The sequence below is a fragment of the Bos javanicus genome, chromosome 26 (assembly GCF_032452875.1).
Source record: "Bos javanicus breed banteng chromosome 26, ARS-OSU_banteng_1.0, whole genome shotgun sequence".
Lineage (NCBI taxonomy): Eukaryota > Metazoa > Chordata > Mammalia > Artiodactyla > Bovidae > Bos > Bos javanicus.
In genome coordinates, this window is record NC_083893.1 from 32,249,783 (window position 1) to 32,277,504 (window position 27,722).

At 44.6% G+C, this 27,722-nt stretch overlaps 1 protein-coding gene and 1 pseudogene across 2 annotated transcripts; one reads left to right on the top strand and one right to left on the bottom strand.

Moving 5' to 3' along the window:
- The first annotated feature begins 1,013 nt into the window (after positions 1 to 1,013).
- TECTB (tectorin beta) lies at positions 1,014 to 20,343 on the top strand. 2 transcript variants are annotated; one of them, XM_061403461.1, is made up of 11 exons: positions 1,014 to 1,322; positions 1,456 to 1,603; positions 2,686 to 2,876; positions 4,223 to 4,365; positions 4,471 to 4,543; positions 9,907 to 10,010; positions 10,152 to 10,235; positions 14,390 to 14,552; positions 16,062 to 16,134; positions 17,522 to 17,554; positions 19,071 to 20,343. In XM_061403461.1, exons 2-11 carry the CDS (start codon positions 1,528 to 1,530, stop codon positions 19,118 to 19,120), a joined length of 990 nt encoding a protein of 329 aa, XP_061259445.1. In that variant the 5' UTR covers positions 1,014 to 1,322; positions 1,456 to 1,527; the 3' UTR covers positions 19,121 to 20,343. The 2 variants fall into 2 exon arrangements, with proteins under 2 accessions (XP_061259445.1, XP_061259446.1); XM_061403462.1 differs by lacking the exon at positions 16,062 to 16,134.
- LOC133239095 (guanylate cyclase 2G-like) overlaps positions 18,665 to 27,722 on the bottom strand; it is a 58,465-nt pseudogene continuing 49,407 nt past the window's right edge.

Genomic DNA, 27,722 nt, shown 5'->3' on the forward strand with positions numbered 1-27,722 from the left:
TATAGTGGCTTCTGTACAGTATGCTCACAGTTGCTTGATAAAAGAGTCTATTTTCCCTCTAAAAACAAAAGCTACAAGAAACTCTTATTTTTCATTCTTAAATTTCCTGGTGCTAAAAATTCCAAGAGAATATATTTAGAAATTTGCAAGAGCAGCATTTTATCTGTTGTTTCTGGGGAGACTTTGTTTGGTGACTAAGAACTGAGTCATTAGATTGCCTTTCTGAGAAAGACAAACGTCATGATATCACTTATATGTGGAAACTGAAGTATGATCTAAATGAACTTATTTACAAAGCAGAAACAGAGTCCCAGACACAAAAGAAAACTTATGCTTCCTGAAAGGGAAAGGAAGCATGGGGAGATAAACTAGGAGTTTGGGATTAACACATACACACTACTATATATAAAATTGATAAACAAGGTCCTACTGTAGAGCATAAGGAACTATATTAAATAATTAACCATATGGAAAAGAGTATGAAAAAGAATATATATATATGAATCACTTTGATATACACCAGACATTAACACAACACTGTAAATCAGCTATACTTCCATTTAAAAAAAAATTTTTTTTAAATTGTCTTTCTAAGTTCCTTCTTCCAGTATCATCACTCTGGGAGACTAACGAGACTTTAGAAAACTCAGGTGTCTACAAGCAAAGTTGTATTTCAGAATGAAGTTCTAGATGAACTTCTAGATGAAACTCTAGAAATTCAGGGTTTATTATAAAATATTAGAGAAAAAAATCTTTAACATGTTTGCATGAACACAAACAGCCTGCTTTTTCTTTAGTATCAGGCATAACACTGTGGGACTTAACGTCTTTCTACATTCGCAGTTTAGATCACCTACGCATAAAAAATAAGAAAGCAAGAAATAAACCTAAGAAAACAAGAGGTAAAAAAAAAAAAAACTGCAACCTGGAACCGTGCACAAAATAGTTTGCCTCTGATCACAGTTATTTTATGATGAGGAGGAAAAAAATTCAACTTTTTATTTCACTCCTGGTTTAAAAACTAGTTTTTAAAAAAAGTTTCTCCAACTCTTGTGAAGCAAAAGAAAGTAGCCTCAAGTGGCCGTAACTGAGCTTCCCATCGGATTATTGTGCAAGATTGCCTTTTATTTCCCCCCACAGTGGATAATGCGTGCTCATTGTGATTTATCTGGAGTAGGTTTCTTTTACACACTCAGGCTATATAAAGTCCAGCTAGGACTGGGAACAGAGGCTTGAGGAACACCTGAGAGGCAGCCTCCAGTCTGGGAGAATGAAACAGTTGGGAACACGAGCAGCAGCGTGTGAAATTGACGCTCTCTGCGGTATGAGTCTCACGTTTGCCTCCCAGCCCAGATGAGGAGCCATTAGAAATGGGAGACAGGACCAGTATCCTAGGATTGTGCTGCTTTTGTTCTCACCCTTGATTTTAATTTCTTGCATATATCTCTGACCTAGAATGATCAAGGCTCAGGCCCTGGCAAGACTGTGAACGTTTGGCCAGCTTGATTCGGCCACCTGGCAAAAGCAATGGTGATGAGGGCCTTTGTCCTGTTGGCTGTCTTCGCAGAAGCCTCTGCAAGATCTTGCACTCCAAATAAAGCAGGTATGCTCTGGTACTACCCCATTTTCCTGGAAAGGACTGTTTCCTGATGCGTATCTTCCCAGAGCTCAAAGCTCTGTACTTATATTGTTGGGAAAATGCTGTTATGTAGCCACATAGTCTTCTCTAATGACTCAGATGGTAAAGAGTCTGCCTGTATTGCGGGAGACCTGGATTTGATCCCTGGGTCAGGAAGATCCACGGGAGAATGGAATGGCACCCCACTCCAGGATTCTTTCCTGGAGAATCCCATGGATGGAGGAGCCTGATGGGCTACAGTCCATGGGGTGGCAAAGGTTCAGACATGACTGAGTGACAAACACACACAGAAGCACTTAAGGACCTCAATGTCCATTCGATTTTTCCTGCAGAAAGTACCAACATATTGGATAAACTTACACTTTTTAAAATTGTGAAACTGTTAGGTGCTTAGTCGTGTCCAACTCTTTGAGACCCCATGAACTGTAGGCTCCTCTGCCCATGGAATTCTCCAGGCAATAAAATTCTATTGAGTAGCCATTCCCTTCTCCAGGGGATCTTTCCAACCCAGAGATCGAACCCATGTCTCTCACATTGAGGGTGCTAAATAGATGGATAAATAGAGATAAAATCTTCACCTTTTTTTCCTATTGTCCATTTGATTACTGATTTTCTGTGCTGTGCCATAAATTACTATTATATAGCATTATGCATAAATTGACATTTTAACTTTAATGTGCTCATTTCATGGGATTAAAAAATATGTATATACATATTTATGAAACCAGATTGAAATATATATGTATTTCCAATTCATTCAATCTGGTTTCAAAAATACATTCCTTAAAATATGTTCGAGTTTAAACGTGGACTAGTTTTGAATACATGTTAAGAATAGTGCAGATTTTACACAGAGGTTGCAAAACCTATAAATGGGAAACTTTAGTGACTGATGTTGGGGGGAACTTTCATCACAGCTCATGAAGAATAGTGGGGAAAATATTTTTAACCAACTGCATTACATGCTCAGCTGTAATAGGAGCCACCGTATGTAGATTAATATGATTACCAGATCCAATTTGAAACTTTGTCTCTCATCTTTCCAGATGTCATTCTCGTGTTTTGCTATCCCAAAACAATCATCACTAAAATCCCCGAGTGCCCCTATGGATGGGAAGTGCACCAGCTGGCACTTGGAGGGCTATGTTACAATGGGGTCCATGAAGCAGGCTACTACCAATTCGTAATCCCAGATTTGTCACCTAAAAACAAGTCCTATTGTGGAACCCAGTCTGAGGTAAGTCCAAACTACACAGGGAAGAGCTGCTAACAGGAGGAAAGTAGGCCCGTCTGCGGTCCATCCTTCAAAGGATTCAAAATTCACCACTGTCCAATTAAGAGTCAGTCCCGACCCCCAAATTTCCTGAGATGTGAGTGTTATTTAAATTCTTCTCTTCTGCCTAGTTTAGGTGACTCTGGGGATTTAAATTTTATTCTTCTAATTCTTTGCCTGAGCAGCTAGACCACCTCTGTGAGCAGAACAAACTATTGGTTTAGCCAAAAAGTTCATTCAGGGTTTTCTGTAACATCTTACAGCCAACTCGATGCATTTCCCACTTCCGTGTCACTTGGAGCTCTGACTATGTGCTCATCACTGCCACTCTTTCTGGGCTGGATAGGTGGGCCATCTTCTACTCTAGATTTTGAAGTGGTAGCAAAGTACATTTCGCAGGCATCTTAAAGGAGAGACCAAAGTATAACACAGCCCATAATCGGGTCTTGTGAAGCACCTAGGATAGGTCATCAGAATGAAAAGGAACCATACCTCCTGTCAAGTGTCCTTATAGAATGGAGGAGAAATTGGAGACTTCCCAGTCACAGTTCAAGGCCACAACCAGTAGCGATACAATCATGAAGAAAGGCTAGGTCTAGGATCCCTACTGCCTTGACTGTAGGAGAGGGTACATCTACTAGGTCTCAGATCCTGGGGCCACATTCACTTCCTAAAAGCCCCACAGTGATTCAGTGATTCAGTGATCTAGTGGGAAGAATCATGGTCATGATTAACAAAAACATCTCGGTTTTTAATATCCTGGTAAAATGAGCTAGAAATCATCTGTGTGGTCTCAGGCAGATCACTTCTCAAGTGAGTATTGGAGATCCCCTTTAACTAATATTCGGTGATTTTAAAGTCTAAGAAGTCAGAGGAAAGAATCTCAGGATTAGCGCTTATGATTGGAAGAAGGAAAGACCAAGAACTAGGCAGTAATGTTCTAGAGCTGGGAGATAGGTGAAGGTGTCACATAAGATTACTTGGGCAGGGGAAATAAATAAAAAGTTGATGTTGGGAGATAAGAGATTCTTGAACCAGTTGTTTGGTCAGAAGCCTGATAGGTATATGGATTTTTATTTTAAGTGTACCACATTCAACTTAGATTATTATAAACAATCTTGAATAGACTTAGGAACTCTTTACAAAAATGATCAGCTCACCTACAAACAAGAATGGGTGTTCTATCAATGGCAAACATCTATGTCTCCCCATGGACTTTCTTCTGAGCCATCGTCCATCATTTTTCCAAGAACTTTCACTCACATGATGGGGGTAAAGGGCTACCCTAACTGCCTGCTTCCTTTCTCCAGTATAAGCCCCCCATCTACCACTTCTACAGTCACATCGTCTCCAACGACAGCACCGTGATCGTCAAGAACCAGCCCGTGAACTACTCCTTTTCCTGCACCTATCACTCCACCTACCTGGTGGACCAGGCTGCCTTTGACCAGAGGTAAGCTGCTCTACGAGAGGAGGGCTGGCTGCCTTGCGCGTGCTCTGCAGTCCCCGTCAACCAGGCGTGTTTCAGTCCTTATGCAAAATTCTCTCCCCTTTTCAGAGTGGCCACTGTTCATGTGAAGAACGGGAGCATGGGCACGTTTGAAAGCCAGTTGTCTCTCAACTTCTATACTGTAAGTGGTCTCCAGGTCCCCACTGCTGCCCCGTGGCCTTTACAGGAGATGATGGGATGTTTCCACAGCGTTTGTTCTCCTCTAAGCTGTATATGAAAGCCCATTCTTGAATTGGTGTTGAATCATAAGCTTTGGTCTAGTGTTAAGCCTCTTTGAAGACTGGATGCAACAGACATTCAGACTTATAGATTGGATGGAAGAAAGAAAAGGTGTCACAGAGAAATAAGGTTAATCTTCCCATTTCACAGATGAGAAAATCAAGACAAGACAAATCTTGTGAGTTACCAAAGGTCAGTAGGTGGTAAAGACAGCCACAGTCTAATTCCTAACCAAGATTAGTTTCCACTACAACCCACTCTAGAGATTTAAATTCAGGATCCAACTCTTGTTAAAACCTCGGGCACAGCGTAGTGAGCTTCCTACCTGGACAGCGCTAAGGGGAAAGGTTAGGGTGGCTGCTGCTCCCTGGGTCTTTGGTCTCCAAAGCCCTTTGCTTCGTGGGTCTCCTCTTTGTCTAATTTCAGCATACTGCCTATGTTGACACTGAAGCTAAAGGCACTCAGAATAAAACACTCCAGAGAAACCACCTATGCAATGGCCATTAGCCCAGCTGCCCTCCTTTTACAGAGGTGCTTTGTCTTTTAGATCCGCAGCTTCCAGTGAGGAGGCAATAGCCCAGCTGGCTAAAGGAAACCACAGGCAGAAATCAGAAATAGAAATCTTTACGTAAAAGATTAGAACTGGAAGATAGCCTTAAAGGCCATCAAGTGCAACCTATTCATTTCATAAAGGAAACAATTATCTTACCTGGAGCTCCACTGACTTTGAACTCTTGGAACTCACTTTACCAGTTTCCTGAAACTGAAAGTCACTCAGTCATGTCCGACTCTTTGCAACCCCATGGACTGTGGTTCATGGAATTCTTCAGACCAGAGTACTGGAGTGGGTAGCCTTTCCCTTCTCCAGGGGATCTTCCCAACCCAGGGATTGAACCCAGGTCTCCTGCATTGCAGGAGGATTCTTTACCAACTGAGCCACAAGGGGAGCCCAGTTGCCAGTTCTCTGGAAGCTATTAATCTGCTGAACTTAGAAGGTGAGACGTAGAAGGGATCCTAGAATAACCTAGTTTACTTTACAGAAAAGGATCTAAAACCCAATGAGAAAATGATCTGCTCAAGACCCCACTTGTGGTCTAGAGCAGTTCCCAGTCTCGAACAAGGTCTTCTAACACTGGTCTCCAGGGCAAACTTCCTATGCGGGGAATGAAGCGTAAGTGTCATGACCCCCAACATTCTTTGTTGTTATTCAGTTGCACAGTCATGTCTGATTCTTTGTGACCCCAGGGACCACAACACGCCAGGTTTCCCTGTCCTTCACCATTGCCAGGAGTTTGCTCAAACTCATGTCCATTGAGTTGGTGATGCCATCCAACCATCTCATGCTCTGTCATCCCCTTCTCCTCCAATCTGACATGCACAGGCCCTTTTCAAGGCCCTGTGTCTAATTTTGTATTCAAAGTTTTAATTCTTTTCTTTCAAGAGGGCTCTCTAAATAAGCTTCAAGGTCCCACAAAACCTAGATCTGCCCCAGGCTACACACCACTAGTGATTAAGTCCTGAGAAAAGGAATCCCATACAACCCTTGACCTATACTGGCAGGGGCTTGACGCAATGTGGATCACCAGGGTGATGAAAGAATGGCAAAACCACTGAAGTAACTGAGGAGAGTTCTCTAGGAAGGAAAATAAGCTTTACACATGACAACAGACCCAGGGGACATGTTGATGATGGGTTATCTTAACTACTGAGTCCCTGTCCGAAAGTATAGGATTGTTGCTTTAACCAGATAAAACTGTAGATATGACCCCATGAAGATTTTATGACAGGTGGAAATGGAGAGGCACCATGATTGTGTAAATGCATCATTCACCATCAGTTATGTGGAGCGAAGTTTCAGACATGAATATCAAACCTTAGATCTTTTTAAAGAAAAAACAAAAATCAGGAAGCATGTTCTCAGCATCACCAGGCCATCCTCTGGGCTAGACAGACTGCTTCCTTGAACTGCTAGAAATGAGCTCTTGCTAAGGCCTTCCCTAGGGCCCAACACAACCCTTACAGGACAAATGAACCTTGGCATCGAGGGGGCTCTGAGGTTACAACCGAGATTTTGGTGCTGATTAACATTCCCACAATGGGCTCGGTTTCCTGTGCCTTACCCATGTGGTTGGTATTTTTCTTCTCCTCCCTTCTTCCACTTTCAGAGCATTCTTGTGTGCTTTTGAAGCAACAGCTGCTCCCTGCATAAATTTCCATCAAATTAGCAGAGACAGAGCAGTACCCTGCCTGGGACAGTGGAATCGAGCACTGCTAATTGCCCAGGATTCCAAGAGCTCCAAACGCTGGGCTCCAAAACCACCAGTTCTGCTCAGCCTGCTTCCTCTCCTCTCTCTCCATTTCTTCTACTTGTTACTGCGAGTGGTTCTGTAGTTGGTATTCTTGGTGAAAAGTTTTTTTGACTCTCAATTCCAAATAAAGGAAGGCAGTCAACTTGCAGAAGTAGCCTAACGTTGAGGTTAAGAAAATAGGCCTTGACATCAGACCACAGGTTGGAAGCTTGGTCCCCTAGTTACTGTAGTATGACCTTGGGCAAGTTAGTTAACTCCTCTTTGTCTCCACCTACGAATTTGTTCAATGGGGATAATAACAGCACTTACCCAAGAGGTTATAAGGGTTAAATGAAATAATCCTTATAAAACACTTTGCACAGTTCCTGGCACAAATAAGTGTCCGAGGAAGTAGTCATTCTCATAGTTGTAAACTTTGGCCTCATTTTTAAAATATCTATCTATTTGGCTATGTCTAGTCTTAGTTGTAGCATGTAGTTCCCTGACCAGGGATTGAACCCAGGCTCCCTGCATTGGATAATCAGAGTCCCAGCCACTGGATCACCAGAGAAGTCTCCAGACCTCATTCAAACTGGAAACTGAGAGCTCCTAGCTCTAGCATTGTTAACGTCAATGTCAGAGTGGGATTAGGTTGACTTTTATTCAATCAAAATGGTATAGGCTGTTGCTTTTAGTTAGACAGAAACAAATGACAAAGTTGGGATGGAACAAATGTAAGAAATAGAAACCAAAATCATAGACTTCCAGAGTCAGAACAAACCTCAGAAGTGATTAATGTAGACCTTCCTTCTAATGCCCCAAACCCTCTGCAAGACTGCTGGGGGATGAACTCCCTATCTCTTCCAAGGACGATGACAAATTGGGCCTTCCCATTTTAGGTCAACATGTGAAATCTGGCGTCCTGAACTCTGGCCCATTGGTCCCAGTTCTCTCCTCTGAAATGATACTGCTGAAGGTCCTTCAACTAGCTTGAGCCTGTCTTTCCCAAACGAAATATCATCCCGCTCTTGGTGGTCCATTCATCATCTTATTCACTCTTCTCTGCGTATGATCCCCTGGGTTAATGCTCCTACTAAAAGGTGGAGCCCAGAATTTGCCAAAACAAATTGCCTGGGTATTAAAGGGTGACGTTCTCTGGACATAGGTCCCTAATTTTCGTGTTATCAAGAAAGTGGGGGCACATTGAGCATTGCCTTCTGTCAGGTGAGAAGTCGAGAAACTGACCATCAAAGGTGTTTCTTCTCAGAAATTGAATTAAGGGTAAAGATTGTGTTTGACACTTTGTAACAATCAGGAGGGTTCCTCTGCAAGTGGAGGCATTCCAGTATTCCAATTCCTGGTTCCTAGGAGATGGGGGCCAGGAAAAGTACCTCCGGCTACATTGGTGATGGTATTATCATCCTCAGGTAGATCCTACATTTGGAAACTGTCCCTTGAAATAAAATAAATCTCAGAAAATAATAAGGAACATTAGAAGCTACTATCCTCTGCCACTTCAACTTGCACATTAAGCTGATCACTTATATTTAAGAATGTTATTGTTTAATCATTACAACCATTTAAATGGTGCCGGGGGCTGAGAGAAGGGAAAGAAAAAAATTGACTTCTGGGTGACCAAGTTAGGAGGCCCTGGCTGGACCTGCGATTGATAAGATAATGTAAGAGACCCTAGAAGATGATTCTGAACCCTCTTGTCAGTTCCCTAAATTTGACCCTTAGGGTGTTAAGGTCTATTTTATCTAGATGTCCTTGCTGTCATTGTTTACCCATTGCAGTTCTGTAAATCTCTAAGTTCATGAAATCATTAGTATCCTGGTCTAAGCTTTATGCTCCTATTGCATATAGCCAGCATCATAGAAACATTTCTGCAAGGCAGACGAAGGCAAAAGGTATTCCCATTTTGCAGATGGGAATGCTAAGGATCAAAAGTCTGGCTTGCGTGGTGTGTCCCAAGTTAGTGATGGGAACTAGGATTAATCCAGGATCCTTGTCTTGATTCCCCTGTACTTGAATCACGGCAATGAGTCCCAGCTGTCCTTGAATTGAAGCCATAGTCTCCTGAATCCACCCCTACAGTCTAACTTCCTCTCCTGCCCTCCTCACTCCCTGCCTCTCCCCACCTCCCCTTTATTCACTAGCGTTCCAGCAGACTGGCCACCCTGCTGTCCTGCTTGCCACTCTCTCCCCCTAGGGCCTTTTCCTGCATGGCCTGATGCCTGCCTGGCATCTCCTCCCTCCAGTCTTGATTCAAATGTCACTTCCTCAAGGAAGCCTCCCAACCACTGTATTTCAAATTAAAACCTGTCCCCTCCTTGTACTCCCAATCCACCTCACCCTGCTCTACACTTTTTTCCATAGTTTTTCTATATCAAATACTATAGTCTATCCTAACCATGTAATTCACTTAACCTACTGCCTGCTGTCCAACTCCCTTGCTAGAACGTCAGGTGGCTGGAGACAGAGCTCTCTTCTTGTTCACTGATAAATCTCGACAGACAGGACGGCCTGACTTAGTCTCTCAACATAGAGAGCGGTTCCTGACACGTAGTAGGTGATCAGAAAGTTGTCTCTGTTGTTATTGTTAACTGACTTGGGAATCAAAAGTAAAAACGTTCCAATCCAAGCTGGAATCTGCTCAAGGAAATCCAGCATTGCTGGATTCCACTCTTTTTCCATCAAGCAAGTCTTGCTCCTCATCGGCATGGATGCGACATACAGTACCTGTCTCACTGTAACCAGTAAACCCAGTTATATCATGTCCTCATCCATGCTAAGATGGCACCAGGATCCTAGGAGGTACCACTTCTCTGGCCTCCGAGGGTCTCACTGTGGCCTCCCGAGCCTGTGTCTTTGGGTTGATCCCCACCCCCAACCCCGTCCTGATGTATCTACTCCTGTCAGACCAAACTACTCATCCTGACAGATCATAATGCCCAGTGTCAATTTCCTTCCAAAGAATGCCAAGTTCTCCATTAAGAAAGAAGCGCCTTTTATCCTGGAGACATCCGAAATCGGTTCAGATCTGTTTGCAGGAGTAGAAGCCAAAGGGTTAAGCATTAGGTAAGTATGTGTTCTTATTGTCTGTATTTGTAAATACAAAGATGACAAAAAAAGACCAGACCAGAGGCTTTTTAATCACCCAGCGTTTCTAGGCATATAATTCTCAGGCTTAAAGTGAGATGTGTTTTGTTTCATTTTCAGGTTTAAAGTGGTTTTGAACAGCTGTTGGGCCACACCCTCGGCTGACTTCATGTATCCTTTGCAGTGGCAGCTGATCAACAAGGGGTAGGTACCGTTCTCTGGATCACAAGCCTGAGTGGTGGGACCAGGTGATCCGGGGTGACTCTGGCTCAGGACGGCTTGGGAGGAAGAGATGGAGCCTGTTGGGGCCACATTAGTGACTTCCTCTGTGTTTCCAAACTGAGTAATGATACCAGGAAAAGCTTACATACTGCTTTCTAGGTACCAGATACTATCCTGAGAGCTTTATCATGTACTAACTCACTTACCTGACAAGTGAGTATGATTACTATCATCTCCTCTTTCCAGATGAGGAAACTGAGGCATAGGAGAGGTTAAGTAATGTCACATAATTAGTATATGTGCGTATTTATGGGGAAATGGGCACATTGGGTTCAAATCCAGTCCATCTGACGTCAGAACCCAGATGAGGACTAAATTAGATGTCCATGTAAAAAGTTTAGCATATAGTACCTGGTTGGTATCCAATCAATTTTAATATCACTGTTTTTATTTACTAATAATTCCATGGGTAATTCTTAAAATTTGGAGTAGAGGACTAAAGTATTGGAATTACAGCATAGAAAAGTGATTCTAGAAATCACACATAGATGGTTTAGAAACAGTACACAAGAGGTATAAAGACCATTGTAGCTAAGTGAATGAAAAGAAGGTCATCCAACGCCATCCAAGTGGGGAGAAGCAATAAAAATTGAGCAACTGATCGGATATAGTAGAGGGAAGGACAGGGCACAGCATCTGAAGATCACGTGACAAAGAATGCTTTCTACTGTTGACTGTGGATTGTGAAGATGAGGAATGGTTTGTAAGCTCCCAGGGAAGAGAGGTTCTGGGTAAGGGAATCTGGATTCTCCTTGAGTTCGTGATGACATGCTGACCCTGAGATGACAGTTGTCTAGAAACACTTAGAATTGTAACTTTGGAAAGCAAAAGAGTATACTAGAGTATGCTAGTAGATGAGTATACTAGATGAGTAGATGAGTATACTTGAGATGCAGGCATTGTCCACGCAATGTAAACTCAGAAGAGGCCACACACAGTAAACTCAGAAGTTTACACATTGTCCACACACAGTAAACTCAGAAGAGGCCATTCCCCAAACCAAAGCAGACAATTACACTGGAACTCATCAGGGCTAAGCAAAAATACAGGGGCCAGGGACAAAGATGATGAGATATCAAAGATAAAGCCACTTTGGATATTTATCTATATTTATTTAAGAAGCACTCATACAGCCCTTGGGCTTCCCTTGAGGCTCAGCTGGTATAGCATCTACCTGCAATACTGGAGACCTTGGTTTGATCCCTGCATTGGGAAGACCTGCTGGAGAAGGGAAAGGCTACCCACTCCAGTATTCTGGCCTGGAGAATTCCATGGACTGTATAGTCCACGGGGTTGCAAAGAGCTGAACACGACTGAGTGACTTTCACTTCATATAGCTCTTACAACATACCAGACACTGCTCTAGATAGGTATTTTACAAATACTTTTTTCAATATCATTAAAATCCCTAGAAAGTAGGTAGTATAATAATCACTATTTTATAGATGAGGAAAGTGAGGAACAAGCAGATTCAAATTCCACAAGTCTAAGATAGTAAAGGGATGATGATCTGAGCAGCATATGGACAGAGGAGCCTGGCAGGCTACAGTCCATGGGGTCGCAAAGAGTAGAACACGACTGAGTGCACGTGCGCACACGCACACACACGCACACATCACCCTAGAACACCAGGTAGGACAGGTCAGTAAGGGCCACATGCAAGCCACCTATCTTCCTGCAGGGATGAGAGCTCAGTTTGGCTCCTTAATTCATATGTTATTGAATGAGCCATTTAGGTTTTGTTGTTGTAGGTACAAATCCAATGACTTCAGAGAGACTCTAAAATAAATTTTTGACCTGTAGGGACCTTGAAATTACCAACAGGCATTGGGAACCTCTCTCAAACACTAGCCAACCAAGGGCAAAGTCTTCTGACACATCATGGAATTGTCTCCTCAGATAGTTCTGATACTCTTGCTCACCTAGCAGATGTGTGATACAGAAAAGGGGATGCTTGTGACTTTGGGGTAGTCTCTACAAGTGGTCCTCGAACTCTAGTGTGCACAGGATTTCCTTCGGGTGCCTGCTACTCATGCAGACACATCGCAAACCTACAACTTCAGGAGATCCCAGGGTGAACCCCGGGAATATGCATTTAAGTGCTGCTAAATCAAAGCAGCCCCGATATAGTTGCAAACTCTGCCTAGTTGAAATGGCCCCTTGAAGTTGGAGATACATACACAAAGACCAGTGCCAAGGGGGGACAATTAGAAAGTCCACTCCATAACCTTCCACATGCTTTTGGTTCACATCAGGCCCTTTGGGAGGAAAGCCCAGTTTTCAAAATGCCTGGAGAGACTGCAATAAATAGGTTGTCAGGAATTTTGACCTCAGGTGGAGAAAGGAGACTCCAGTGGTGACGATGTAAAAGCCTCCCTCTGGACGTTCTACAATCCTGAGCTACCTGTCACGGACAGGCAAATGCCACAGTCGGAAGTGCCAAGGCATCTAGGCCTGCCTATGGCTTACCTCCTGCCTGCCGCCAACAAAGCTCTGCTTACGTTGTTTTCCACTGGCTGACACCCGGCCTTGGACACTCCAGCAGCAAGGATCTATTTTAAGCACTTAGTCTTGAATTCGTATGAGGATCTCAGGTTTAAAGACCGAATGATCCTTCAAGAGTCTTGTTTCACAGCTCAGAAAATGCCCTAAGCTCTGTCACCGCTCAGAGGCCTCCACCAACAGAACCCCGCTTCCAGCCTTGGTCAGATAAAAGGTGCAGTGTTCAGGCCTCATTTCACTCAATGACTCTCAGAGTTAACATCCCTTCTGTCCTACCTCTAATTTGGCCCTAATGTCTGATTCTGATAGAGGGGGCAAGGGAGGGTCCACCATGAAGGTTCCCTGGGGTGGTTGCTCTGCTCTCTGTTGTATGTCTTGAGTTGGAACGACAGTAGAGTCAGAGGCACACGCCAGGAGAGGCATGAACTTTGGGGTCCAAGCAGGGCTGTTCACTGGTCTTGAGCTTTTGAACCCATAGACCTTTGTTCCAGAGGACAGATCCTGATGCTCACCGTCACCTATACGCAAGTCCCCACACTCTGTGGGCCTCTGTATATTCCCAAGAAACACTGTGTCTCTTCCAAACACCTGGTTGAATGTCTGGCACTTATGTAGAGAATCCACATGTGCTGGGCAAATGAAAAATTACTGTGCTTAAACCAGGGTTTCCCAATCTCAACACCATGGACTCTTTGGGCTGGATGAGTCTTTGTTGTGGGGTCTGTCCTGTGCCCTCCAAGACATTCTGTAGCATCCCTGATCTCTACCCTTTAGACGCCAGGAGCATTCCCCAGTCCCCCAAGTCATGACAACCACATGCCAAATGGCCCCCAGGTGAGAACTATGGGTTTCAACCCATGTCCATCTGTTATCATTTTTTTTTTCTTTTACTACAATATACTTTTGGAATTTTGAAACTTCCCAATAGCACATTCTCCTTACAGAGAATTTAGAAAAAAAAAAAAAAGTCCGTAATAGCCAGGGTTATTTAGGTAGTATCCCTCGAGCCATTTTTTTCTGTGCGCATATTAAAAATATCACTTTTTTACCAAAGTAATTATATATAATAGAATGGACATAAAACTTAAGTAATATAAATTCAAATTCCCAGTGGCAAAACCTCACAATACACACACAGCAATATGCTGGGTGTGACCTGGGCAGAGGTGGCTGTGGCAGCAGACTGGGAAATGCTGCTCCTAGCACCACTGTCTCTATTTTGGACACATGCTGAGAGTCTGGACACATTCCAGTCCGCCAAGGACACTATCTTGGGGGTTTCATTTCTTTGGGACAGAGATGTGATGACTTACCAGATGTGTGGCTTCTCAAAGTTGTTTCACCCTGGCTGTACTCTGTCTGTAGACTAGGGATGACCACAGCCATCTCATAGCTCCTCAGAGACCCCAGAGAAACGAAGACAAGTGAGGTGCCCCCAAAGTGTTTCAAAAGGAGAGTGTGCTGTGTAACAGCCCAGAGGCGGCTATGCGTGACTTTGCCTCAGATACTCTTGCTGGAGTTCACGAGGTGACCTTGTCTCCCCCACTTCCCTCCCTCCACCCCGTGTGCTCCAGCTGCCCCACGGATGAAACCGTCCTTGTGCATGAGAACGGGAAAGACCACAGGGCAACCTTCCAATTCAATGCCTTCCGGTTCCAGAACATCCCCAAACTATCCAAGGTGTGGTTACACTGCGAGACGTTCATCTGTGACAGTGAGAAGCTCTCCTGCCCCGTGGTGAGCCACCCCTCCCCAGAACAAGAGTGTTACCTGAGCCTGGGGGTGAGGGAGAGCAGTATTTGAGAAGCTGTATTTTTTTTTTTAAGCTAGGAAATTATCACTTGACCCTGTAGGTGTGTGCTGAGGACATTCTGGAGGAAAGGATGCTGAGGGTGGGAGCAGATGTCCCAAGTGGTTCTGCCCCGCCACCAACAAGCTACATGGTCTGGCCCATGTCACTTAACCCCTGAGCCTGGTTTTCCCATCTTTAAGGATAGAGTGGTGATGAGTAATAGCGGCCCTTCTCTTCAGAGAGCAGTGTTAGAGAAAATGAAAGCAATAACAGACGTGGAAATGCTTTGGAAAAGTTAAAAGGATATGGGAAATTCAAAATCCAGGTGATAGCAGTAAGCTCTGGATGGAAGGCAAAGGTATTTTGAGTTCTTGACTTACCAGCCTGAGGGTCCATCTCTGGGACTTGTGAGGGACCAGAGAGATGCTGTAGGAATTCCCACATGAGATCATAGTTGTTCTGATCACCTGAGAGAAAGGGCCCAGCTTCACAGACACATTTAGTGTAGCTCATGCAGGGCGCTCAGTTTCCCTTCTGCTTCTCCCCCAAGAAGTTGCTGCAAGATCAACATGCAGAGTGAATTCAGGTGGGAGACAGTTTTCCATTGGGACCTGGTGTGAACCTGGTCCTTAAGGCAGTAGTTCCAAAGTGCGGTCCATGCAGCTTCAGCATCACTTGGGAACTTGTTAGGTGAAGATACAAATTCTCAGCCCCCTACCCCAGACACTCTGGGTGGGCCCAGCCATCTGTGCTTTAGCAAGCTCTTCGGGTAATTCTGAGGCATGCTCCAGTTTGGAAACCACTGCCTTAAAGACCTCAAAGCGCTTAATTCCAAACTGTTACCTCCTCCAATCTGTTTGGACCAGAGACCTCGGTGAGGAGGGACACAGTGTTTCTGAAGAGGGTACCTGCTCACCTGTAGTAACCAACAGATATAAGATGATAATCTCTATTTCTATTGATCCCTATTTGGCCAGATAGTAGTCACTTATACACAGATAAAGGGAAGGCAGTAGAGAAACATTTAACTGTTCCTGGAAGGACAATCCTGGAAGGATAATTGGTATTACCTTTAAAAAACAAAATGAACTGGAACACATTTTGCAGGTGTCCACATGTCAGACCACTCTGACAAGAGTAACTATGGGCAAAAGTCTTACTTCTCATCAAAAGTGTTCCCACACGCTATGTGGATTTGTTCCAGCTTGAAGAGTTCATGATGGAAAGATTTCTTCCTTTTTGTTCTTCCTTTTTGTCAAGTCAGAGAAGGGATGAGATACATCTCTCTCTTGGTTATAAAAGAATAAGGGAACTAGTATCTGAGGTCTGGGGAATTTTGACTCCATCAAGTTTGTGACTTTTGAAAAAAAAAAATCTCTTTTCTCTCCTGTGTTTGTTTCTGATCCCACCTCCGCCCTCCCCTCCTCTCCCCTTGGCTTCTGCTGGGTCTCCAGACTTGTGACAAGCGGAAACGCCTCCTCCGGGACCAGACTGGGGGCGTGCTGGTGGTGGAGCTCTCCCTCCGTAGTAAGCGTCTCTGTTTTCCAAACGGTTGCCTTCATGTCGGGCTATGTTCACAGGCACGGCCAGTTTGAGCATTTTCACTGAATTGCCAAACCAGTTGTGCCTGTAGACACAACCTTTACCTGCAACAAGTCTCCCCACCTGGGGGCGGTGGGGAAGTTTGTTAATTACCCTAAAAAGTTGGGCCTGTGGCTGCAATTCCAATGCCCCGCAGGGACTAGGAAGTGCTGAACTTCCAGACACGGTGTGCAGGCAATAATAATAGAAAACAAAGCTACTAGGGCATCCAGGGATAAGGCAATGGCACCCCACTCCAGTTCTCTTGCCTGGAAAATCCCATGGACAGAGGAGCCTGGTGGGCTGCAGTCCATGGGGTTGCAAAGATCGGACATGACTGAGCGACTTCACTTTCACTTCTCACTTTCATGCATTGGAGAAGGAAATGGCAACCCACTCCAGTGTTCTTGCCTGGAGAATCCCAGGGATGGGGGAGCCTAGTGGGCTGCCGTCTATGGGTCGCACAGAGTCAGACACAACTGAAGCAACTTAGCAGCAGCAGCAGCAGCAGCAGGGCATCCAGGGCAATTCAACAAACCAGTAAAGGAGCGAGCTCGGCCTGGGTTGGTGCTGGTGTTTTAGAAATAAAGGAGCCACATATGGGTCTCATCTTCTAGAATGTACCATCCAGCAAAGAGAGAGATGCTAAATGCTAAGGGAAAGGGAGGTGACTGTTCATCGTGGTGGGGGAGGCAGGGTCTGTGGGAATGGATGGATGGGCAACTCGACCTAGGCAGGCTTAGGGAAGACCTCTGTGGGTCGTCTTGAAGTCAGGCCCTCAAGGGGGCTGTGACATCAAGGGTGGGCAAGCCTGCGGCAAGGCTGGAGTCACCAAACTCTGGCCAGGAACCCAAACCCAGTCACTGCCTGATTTTGTATGATCTGCAAGCTAAGGATGGTTTTTCCTTTTTATGTGGTTGAAAAAAATCAAAACAGTATTTCATAACACTCAAAAATTATATGAAATTCAAATTTTGGTGTTTCTACAGAAAGTTTTACTGGAACATGGCCACACTGGTTCAATTAGGGGTTGTCTCCACCTGCTTTCAACCACCTCAAGTGGTTGCAATAGAGACCATGTGGTCTGTGAAGCTGAAAATATTTATTATCACCTCCCCTTTCCGGAAAGTTTACCAAGCCCTGCTAGAGAGAGCTGAGAAGAGAATGGTGAGATGAAGCCTTGTCAAGCCTGCTAGAAATTTTGTCCTAAAGGCAGTGGGGAGTTGGTTGGTTTAATCAGGGGAAAATCAGTCAGGTTTGTGTTTTAGGAACACAGCTGCTCCCTCTGTGATATTTTCTTAAAGCTTCTGCATTTTCTCTTTACTCACTACAGGCAGGGGATCCTCTGGTCTCTATAGCTTCTCAGGTAAGGAAAAGAGCTCCATGCAATGTTTTTAACAGGCAGATGTGTGTTTCAAAGGGGCTTCCCAGGTGATGCTGGTGGTAGAGAACCCACCTGCCAATGCAGGGTTCGATCCCCAGATCAGAAAGATTCCCTGGAGGAGGGCACGGCAATCCACTCCAGTAACCTTTCCTGGACAGAGGAGCCTGGCAGGCAATAGTCCGTAGAGTTGCAAAGAGTCAGACATGACCGGAGTGACTTAGCATGCACATGTGTTTTTTTAATTTATTTTTTATTGAAGGATAATTGCTTTACAGAATTTTGCTGTTTTCTGTCAAACCTCAACATGAATCAGCCATAGGTGTACATATATCCCCTCCCTTTTGAACCTCCCTCCCATCTCCCTCCCCAGCCCGCCTCTCTAGGTTGATAGAGTTCCTGTTTGAATTTCCTGAGCCATACAGCAAATTCCTCTTATGTTTTAAAAGAAGCTTACCTTTGGTCCCTTAAGAATTAAAAGGTATACTTTAAAGCACATCTGAATGAGGTGGAGGGGGACTGGAGGTAGTGGTCTCTCTCCAACCAGCCCCTGAGCTCGGAAGGGAGGAGCTGGGGGCAAGTTGGATGGAGCAGAACGGGACCCCTACCCCCATCCCCACCAAGTCTGAGCACAGACATCACCAGGTGGTTTCCTGGGGGTTTCTGCATTTGCAAAGCTTGAGTTTTCAATGATCTGTTCATTCAACAAATATTTCTAGTCCCTTCTGTGACCCTGCCGTCATGAACTGAGTGACCTTGAGCCATGACCTCACCCGTGCATCCCCCAGTTCCCTCTCTGAAGCTGGGTTAATAATTGCCCATCTCATACACAGAAGTTGTTGTGTGACTTAACTATTACAGCTAAGAGCCCTAAACAATGCTCAGCATGCAGCAAACATCCAGTAAATATCGACCATAATTATTGACTCTGTACCAGGCACTCCTCTAGGTGGTGTGACTATTACAGTGAACAAAGCAAGCAGGGCTCCTGCCCTTCCTAATGTGTGTGAAGTGGGGTGGGTGGGAGCTGAATAGTGATTTAGACAGCAGCCCGAGAAGCCTCTTAGAGGAAGGAGGTAGCTATGCGAGAAGATGGGCAAGCCAGTTCTATTTATTCATAAACTCACAGATGTAGGCTTTGCTCTCATAATTACAGGAAATTGTACAAATCAATTCTTTATGATACCAGGATTCTCATTCTTAAAGGAAGTTCTACAGCTAACACCATACAGTGAAAAGCACCATCACTATATTATTTAAGTTCAGGTTCCCATTTGTCAGAGTTCCATATCCTGAGCTTATCTGTTGGGTTCTTTGCACTGATGAAGGTGAGCTATGGAAACCCTGGAGGATGAAACAATCTGACTATGTATACAACATGCAGAGTTTTATGAAAACCCACTCAATGCCCTTGAGTGGACTCTTTGATGTTGACTCTTTTCCTGAGTTCTCCTTGCTCCTTGTTGAACTGTTTCTGTCTCCTTTCCTGTCTGGTCCACAGATGTCCTCTATCACCTCATCATGATGCTGGGGGTTTGTGCTGTGTTATAAGGGAAAGCTGGGCAGGCAGATGCAGCTCCTCCACCAAGACCATCTCCTCTGTCAATGACAAACCACATTTATTGCGCTGCCCAAAAGAACAAACAGAAGACCATATCACTGGGGAGCAGAGAATAGCGCTTTGCCAAAAACGTGTTCCGGTGATCTTTGCGAATTTCAGTGATCGTTTTTTCTTTGGTGCCCCACTTCCTCTTGTGACTTCCTGTAGCTCTTAGGTTCTGCTGTCTCTCCCCTGCAGCTGGTGGGGAAGTCTCCTTTCCCCAGATTCAAGTCGGGGCTGCAGTGGACTCCTTTGAAAGTTATTCTGATTTGAAAAGAGTAGCAACGAAGCACAGCTGAACATTTTGAGGAGACGGTAGAGAATAAGCACAAAGTCAGCACTGGGGACAGTATGCACGGAACAGCCAAGTCTGCCCAAGGGGCCTTTGTCATCAAGGCTGTGCAATTCCTATCTAAGGACCAGGGTTGAGCCACTAGGCAGGGGTTCTAATCTTTCAAGTGATGATGTGGTAATCAGAGCAGAAACGTTTATTTTGCTCCAAACTGAACAGTATGAAGGAAAATGATTCTTGAGAAATCCCCATGAGTGCTAACCTAATTTTTTTTTTACTATAAAGTTTTAAAATATGTATAGACATTATGTAGGTAGACACTCACTATGTTTATAGCTGATATAGACTTCTAAGATGAGAAGAAAATGACAAATTGAATAGGACTCAAGCTGCAAAAGGAATAAAACATTAGCATTAATTTCACATGATAATACAGCATTGCCTAAACGAAACTGCTGCTTGCACCATGCCTCAGAGGGACCAGCGTGACAGGTTCTCTGCAGCTTGGCAATCCCATCCTGCTGTGCCTTGTGATGCCCACGGCTCTCACTATTTTTATTCACTCTGCTAAGAAATCTTGATTCAGAGAGTGGAATGACCTCATTTAGCCTTGACTGTGACATTCAAGCCCATATCTGTTTTTCTCTCACTAACCTGTATCGTTCAAAGGGAACCAACAAAACATCGGAAACATAAATGCAAAGAAAATGAAAACAAATGGCCAGTGAAACCATGTGGTGTCTGATGCTGAGAGCACTGCCACTCCAGTGACCCAGAAAACGTTGAGAGGAATGACTTATACAGTCAAACAAAGAAAAACGGAAAGAAGTTGTCCTGGTAGAGAATCGGCAGATCCCAGAAAATATATTGAGGACCCCAGTTTGAGGCTAGCAGCTGGGATGTCATTGGAAAAGCCTGAGCTTTAAATTCTGTTCTTTGTCTTGTATAGATTTGGGCTTATTGTTGGAAATCTTGTCAGCTTGTATCTCTGCATTTAATGTATTTGAGAAGTTTTAAGATCTGTAGTTTGATGGTGCTTTTAAATGGTATTAATGAACTCAGAAATTAAGCTAATTCTAAAATCTCTGGAGACCCAGAGTGCGTGTTTAGCAATAGGTTACATTAAAATAAGTTGAGGTAGTCGAACTGGTCTCAAAGCTCGTACTCCAACCATTTGGGATCTCTTCTTCCTATAAATTCAGAATTTTTGTAGCTAGCCTTTACTTCAAAAAGACAGAAGATATATTTTATCGGTTCTAATCAAAAACTCTTTAATAGCATACTCACAGGCATAATCACAAATCCTTGGCTGTCAGAGTAAAACAATGTTGTGGTAGTTTTGCTTTGTTTTATCATAATGTTTAATGATCTTGTATCTCTTTGTGGTGCTACAGAATAAATAAAACATCTTCTTAAAGTAAATAACCAATGACTATAGCTTACTGTGTTAATATGTCATGTTGATAGCCAATTCTTCAATCCACTCAGAGGTTTCTATAACTAGACCTTCTTAGATTCACATATATCCCACTGGTGTTCAATCATTTTATCCTACATTTGCATTCCGAAAATTCCAATATTGGCTTTCTGTGCAAGGAGGTGCAGCCATTTCACGTGGTGAGTGTTTGGGGGAAAAGTTTCTGTGGCCATCACTGTCTCTAAGGCCATCATGTCTCAGTAGCAACTACATATGTTTAGACTTGAAGTTAACTAACAGGTCTATGATATTTGGTTGTATATTTCATGTCTCACAACTTCTCTATCACTAACAGAAAGCTACTCTCCAAACATTCTGTCTTGCAAATTCCCATTAGTGCTGAAGAAAAAATAGACATTGAGAAGAGGAAGGAATAATAATTTCCCCTTTAGGCATCCTTGCTTGATATAGAAGAAACCTGGATACAGATTTTAGGAAATTGCTCTTATCGAAATTCCTGGTTATGAGTCCTAAAGACATCTCTCTCTCTTAACTTGAGTAATTCAAAGGATATACATAGAGAGAGACATGGACATATACACATACATATATATACTGAGTGTACACATGCACAGAAATCTCTACCTATTGGCCAGCTGATAGATACAGCTATACCTATAACTATAGAGAGATATAGAGAGATGTATGTATATACTCAGCATATGTGTATATATGAGTCTATGTGTGTGCATGTGTATGTATATATGTGAATGTGTGTGAATACATATATGTAGGCACGTGTGTGTGTGTGTATGGATGTGTGTGGTTGGATGCCAAAAGTTTGTATCATAATGTTTGATGAAAAAGGCAGAAGTAACAGTCTTTACTATGTGAACATAACTGTGTATGCTTGTGGGCTAGGGCTGGAAAGGAACCAACACCCACACTTGATACAAATACAAAGACTGGACATTAATAATCGATTACCACATCCCACCCCATCCCTACATCTCTATCATTTTCTAATTCTCTTTCAATGCACGAATATTGGGTTTCTCAGTCACTCCTGCTCTTTTGCACTTACCTCTGTTAGTCCTTAATACATTGCATTACTAGTATGCTTCCTCTCTCCCAGTAAACTGAGAGCTAAAGATCATGGAAAGTTTCATATTTTCTTGTGTCTCCCAGTGTGGTACCTGGCACAGAGTAAGTACTCAATAAATGCTCTTTGAATTAATGAAATGTTCATAAGGATGGATAGATACATGGGTAGAGAAATAGATGGATATGTACACGAATGGACGGATGGATGGGACTGGCCAATCTCTCTGAGACACCCAGAGCAGAAGCTGCCTTGTTTGCATTCATGATTGGACAAAGTGCTAGCACTCAGAAGCCCTGATCCCAAACAAGGGAAGAAGGTATAAGGCATGAGGAGCAACTTTTGGCCCACGGTCTCCATGCCAACGTAGCTCCATGTTTCCTACATATAAATGCCTCTTCCTCTCTCCTTCCAAGCATCAGTCACGAGCTTTCAATCCTTGATGCTGAAGGGCTTTGGAGAGGAGCAGAGCCCACCACAGTGAAAACGGAATTGTGGCATCTGTGCAAGTCCTAGAATTCAACTGCTCACCTCAGGGCAGAAGAGTCCTGCTGATGGGAGCTCAGGCACTCCATGGAGCTGGGTTACCATTTGCAAAGCTCTACCCTTGGTGCCTAGATGGTGTCCCTCTTCCTGAAGAAAGGCAGGAATTCCACCAAACCTTTTGTCAAATTTGGTATTAAATGCTCCCATCCCACCAAAAAGCCCTATACAGAGCTCAGAAACATCTCCACAAAGGCCACTCTGAGGTCAAATGAAAAAGAAAATATTCCTCTTTGGTTTTCACATCTTCAGTCCTGGAAATTCAATAGAAAAAGACTCAAAGAGGACATATCATTCAAGTTGCTCTGCCATTTTCAGCGGCAGCCACATGGAAGATAATCTGGATGCAAGGAGTTTCATGGAATTAAAAAAATATATACTGTAAATGCATCAGTGGTTCAGTAGATCTGTTGCAAAACCCATTCTTTTTGTAAAGGGGAAATTACTCATGGCAGAATCGATGGGTTCACCTTTTCTCCTGGAGATTAAAAAATTAAATACTTCATAAATGAATTTTAAAAATCCTACTTAAAATTCAAGCCTCGATTCTGTCCTTTGCTCAGTGGATAGGAAAGAAATTAAGCAATAAATTGAGAACAGGATATTATGCATTTGGAAGGCGCAGTGCTCACAGGAAGTGAAGCCAGGCCTTCCAGCCAGAGTGCGGGGGTTCTGCCTGCCCGGGTGGCCTAATTCTGTTGGATTTCAGTGATTCACACCTCAGATAGAGCTTCAACCTAGAAAACATTCCTGAGATGCCTTCGGCTGTGGGCTTTTATGTCCCTGCCTTCTGATTAGCTGATAAGGATAATAAACACTAGAGGTTAGGGAGCAGGCACTTTGCAAAGGGAGGCAGGCCCCTGGCCCCAGGCTTCATTCTCCAGCTTTCTCCTTCCCCAGAATGAAGTTGGATTCACTGCCAATTCGCAAGCTAATGGGCTGGAAACTTCTGGCAGGGAGGCAGGCTCACTGGCAGGTCTGGGAGCAGCAAGCAGCCCTGGTCTTGAGTTCACTGTATCCAGTTCATCAAACTCTAGGTTTGCTCCAGGCCACAGGACTCCATATTGAAAAGCAGAGACATTACTTTGCCAACAAAGGTCTGTCTAGTCAAAGCCATGGTTTTTCCAGTAGTCATGTATGGATGTGAGAGTTGGACTATAAAGAAGGCTGAGTGCTGAAGAATCTATGCTTTTGAACTGGGGTGTTGGAGAAGACTCTTGAGAGTCCCTTGGACTTCAAGGAAATCCAACCAGTCCATCCTAAAGGAAATCAGTCCTGAACATTCATTGGAAGGACTGATGTTGAAGCTGAAACTCCAATACTTTGGCCACCTGATGCGAAGAACTGAATCATTGGCAAAAACCCTGATGCTGGGAAAGAGTGAAGGCAGGAGGAGAAGGGGACAGAGGATGAGATGGCTGGGTGGCATCACCGACTCAATGGACATGCGTTTGAGTAAGCTCCAGGAGTTGGTGATAGACAGGGAGGCCTGGCATGCTGCAGTCCATGGGGTCACAGAGTTGAACACGACTGAGCAACTAAACTGAACTGAACTGAACAGGGCTCCAGGGTGCGCTGAGGCCAGTTAGATGGCTCCCCCAAGTGGGAGCCTGACTCAACACCCTGGAACCATAGGTGTCTGCTCAGTGGCTCAGTCATGTCTGGCTCTGTGACCCGATGGACTATAGCCCACCAGGTTCCTCTGTTCATGGGATTCTCCAGGCAAGAATACTGGAGTGGGTTGCCATATCCTTCTCCAGGAGATCTTCCCTACCCAGGGATCGAACCCGCATCTCCTGCATCAGTAGGTAGGTTCTTAACTACTTGGCCATCTGAACCACAACCCCTAAATGGGATATTTAAGGCATCCCCACAGACTTTCCTGGGACCCCACAAACACCTCTGAAGAAAATACTCACCTCAGAAGATCCCTGGGACTTCAGCTTCTTTCTGAGCAAATTCGAGGAGTGGAATAGTGCAGTCTTCTCTGCCCTTCAACCAGAACGTGATTTGTTCTCCTTTGCAGTCTTCTCTGCCCTTCAACCAGAACGTGATTTGTTCTCCTTTGCCCTGTGGGAAGTCAAGGAGGGCTGGTGAATCTCAGAGCAGGAGAGGCGGTCTGTCAAGTGTGGTCTCTCAGCAGACAACTCAGGTCATCCTTGCTGGCTTCCTGAGAATCACATCTGTAGCCCAAACTGCTTCCAGGCAGGAGCTGCCTCGGGAAGGGAGAAGCTTCATCACCGATTAAATCGTGATCATGTCCTTGGACTAGGCTGATAAGCCCAAATGGACACTCAGCAAATGGCCTAGGGGGTGAGGACTAGTGGAGTCTCAGTCTACTGCAAAGAAAATCTTTTAAAGTAATAATAAAATCTGCTGAGCTCTTACCGTGAGTAGGCCACCAGGTGAAACACCTCACATCCAGGTTCACAACACTCACAGCCACCTTGTGAGGGCAGTCTTATCACTGTTCCCATTTTACAGATTATAACACCAAGCCCCCAAATGAGACAGCTAGGAACTAGTGGGAACAGGATTCATAGCTAGGTCTACACTTCTGCCATCTAAAAAAAAGCTTCCTCTTACCTGACATTAGATGACGCCAGAGCCAGGCTTAGTAAACTGAAGGTACCACCCCCTCCCTGCTTCACTTCTGTCCCTGGACCTTGACACTCACTCAAGCTCCCAAAGTCCCAGTAACCACTCACCACCCCCACAGTGAACATCTCCAAGATGTGAGAAGTACCACCATCCCCAGAAAGGCAAGGTTTATCAAAAAGATGAGGTGGTTTCATGGTACATTTCAGTGATGGACTGGGAGCCAGCATGGAAAGAAGGCAGAGGGCAAGGGAAGAGATACGGAAATGTGTAGAGATGAGATGAGGCCTAAGTGCCCCCAGACCAATGGGCTTCCATCACCTCCACCTGGGCACTTTAGACTCAGGAGAAGAGAAATAGAAGAATGTGGGCATGATTATTCCTGGGTTGTATTTGCTGTTGCTCCATGTGGGAGACTACGTCATTCTGGGGTGTTCAAGCAGAAGCCAGTAGACCAGTGCAGCAAAGAGGAAGGAGGCGTCGCACGAGAGGTTAGTCTAGGTGGGAGCCAAAGTCACAGATTCCACGCTTGACCATTAAGGTAACCATACAGCCCTCTCTGGAGGAAGACAACTGGCAGTCACAAGCGCTCTATGTGGCCCTCAGTGGTCTCCATGAACCAGGGCATGGAGACTCACTCATTCCATCAAGTTTCCTGACATCTCCTTCCGGGACCCAAGTGGGGACGGGTGTTCACAGTGGCCCTGGTCTTACCTTGACTGGAATGGTGCCTTTCTTTTGCAAATCATACCCTCCCCATGCCAGCAGGATGCTGGCAGTGCTCTGAGAGACCTGGATCCGGACAGCTGCCAGAAACCAGTTACAGTCTAGTCATCACCATGGTTGTGAATCTCCTATGGATGTCAAAAGTAGGGCAAAGGCTGAGGGAACACCTCACACTTGGCTCAAATTCTGGGACCACCAGCACCTCTCATTAAGCAAATCACAGACAACATCTCCCACATCTGGGACACATGGGCTGGGACCCCCAGTCATACAGGCATTGCTCACACGCTGCTAGGTGTTGCTCAAGCTTTAATAGGTTCAGTTTATAAATAAGACAGAACTGACTCCATATGCAAGCTGGTGTTCCTGATGGGTGGAGGTCAGCTGGGCCCCTCAGGCTCCCTGGGATGGTACCAGAACTGAGAGGTACCACTGAAAAAGTCCTTTGTAACTTGAACTGCAACCAAAGTCAGGCTCGGAGCCTACATCAGCACTTCCAATTTCATATTTTATCCTTGAACTCTTAACTTATAAGCGAAGACAGTGGTTTAAATCTGGATTTGGGAACTCAATTGATTAACTTAGACAATAAAGTAATCAGAGGGGAAAAGATTTTGTGTGTGTGTCTTATGTGCTGTGAAAGATCTACAAATTCAAAAGATGTTAATCTAAATTTTTTAATATTTAAATCACTGAATAATTAGTTTTCCAGTTGATAAATATCTGTCAATAAATGGCATATATATGTCTAGCAATAATCAGTGCAATAAAACTACTCTGAAGCAAAAGAATTTGATGTTCCCCAGAGTTCCTGGCCATAGATTTCTTTGGTATCACCAAAACTATACATCACATTTGGCACACTGCTACCAACAGGCCAAATTCTGCCCACCACCTGTGTTTGCAAATAGTTTTATTGGAACATAAACACACCCAGCATTTACAGGTTGCAAACTGCTGCTTCCGCATGACAACAACAGTTACGTTGTTGCAACAGAGATTATAGCCTGCAAAGCCTAAAATACTTACTCTCTGGTCCTGCTCAGAAAGTTTGCCAACTCCTACTCCTTATTTAAATGATCTTACCCAATGGCACCCCACTCCAGTACTCTTGCCTGGAGAATCCCATGGATGGAGGAGCCTGGTGGGCTGCAGTCCGCGGGGTCGCTAAGAGTCAGACACGACTGAGCAACTTCACTTTCACTTTTCACTTGCATGCGTTGGAGAAGGAAATGGCAGCCCACTCCAGTGTTCTCGCCTGGAGAGTCCCAGGGACGGGGGAGCCTGGTGGGCTGCCATCTCTGGGGTCGCGCAGAGTCGGACATGACTGAAGTGACTTAGCATGCATGTGTGCATTGGAGAAGGAAATGGCAGCCCACTGCAGTGTTCTCGCCTGGAGAATCCCAGGGACGGGGAGCCTGGTGGGCTGCCGTCTCTGGGGTCGCGCAGAGTCGGACACAACTGAAGCGACTTAGCAGTACCCTAGGTGAACCTGAGTGTTTAGGATGGAAAGTCTTAGGAGCTTCCACGTGTGTTTGCAGGGCTCCATCAAGAGCTCAGTGCAAAGGTTTATCTACAAAGCTTGCAACCCGTGTTGTCTGAAATGGATAACGATCTTATCCTTCAGATGGAAAAGAGTAGACAAAATGCAAATGGTCTTCTAAAAATACTCTCTGGTTAAAGATAGGGGACCAGAGGGACAGCAAGCTTGTGTTTGCAAAGTGCTGTAAACAATACCCAGGCAAACTGCTGCTTTGCATTCTGGGTGCCACGTTCGTGGTGTCTCCAAACAGGCAGTATCTGGGCATGGTGATTCCCACCAGGCCAGCCACCACGGGACCTGCAAAGCCAAGGACAGAAGGGCATGGCCAGTCC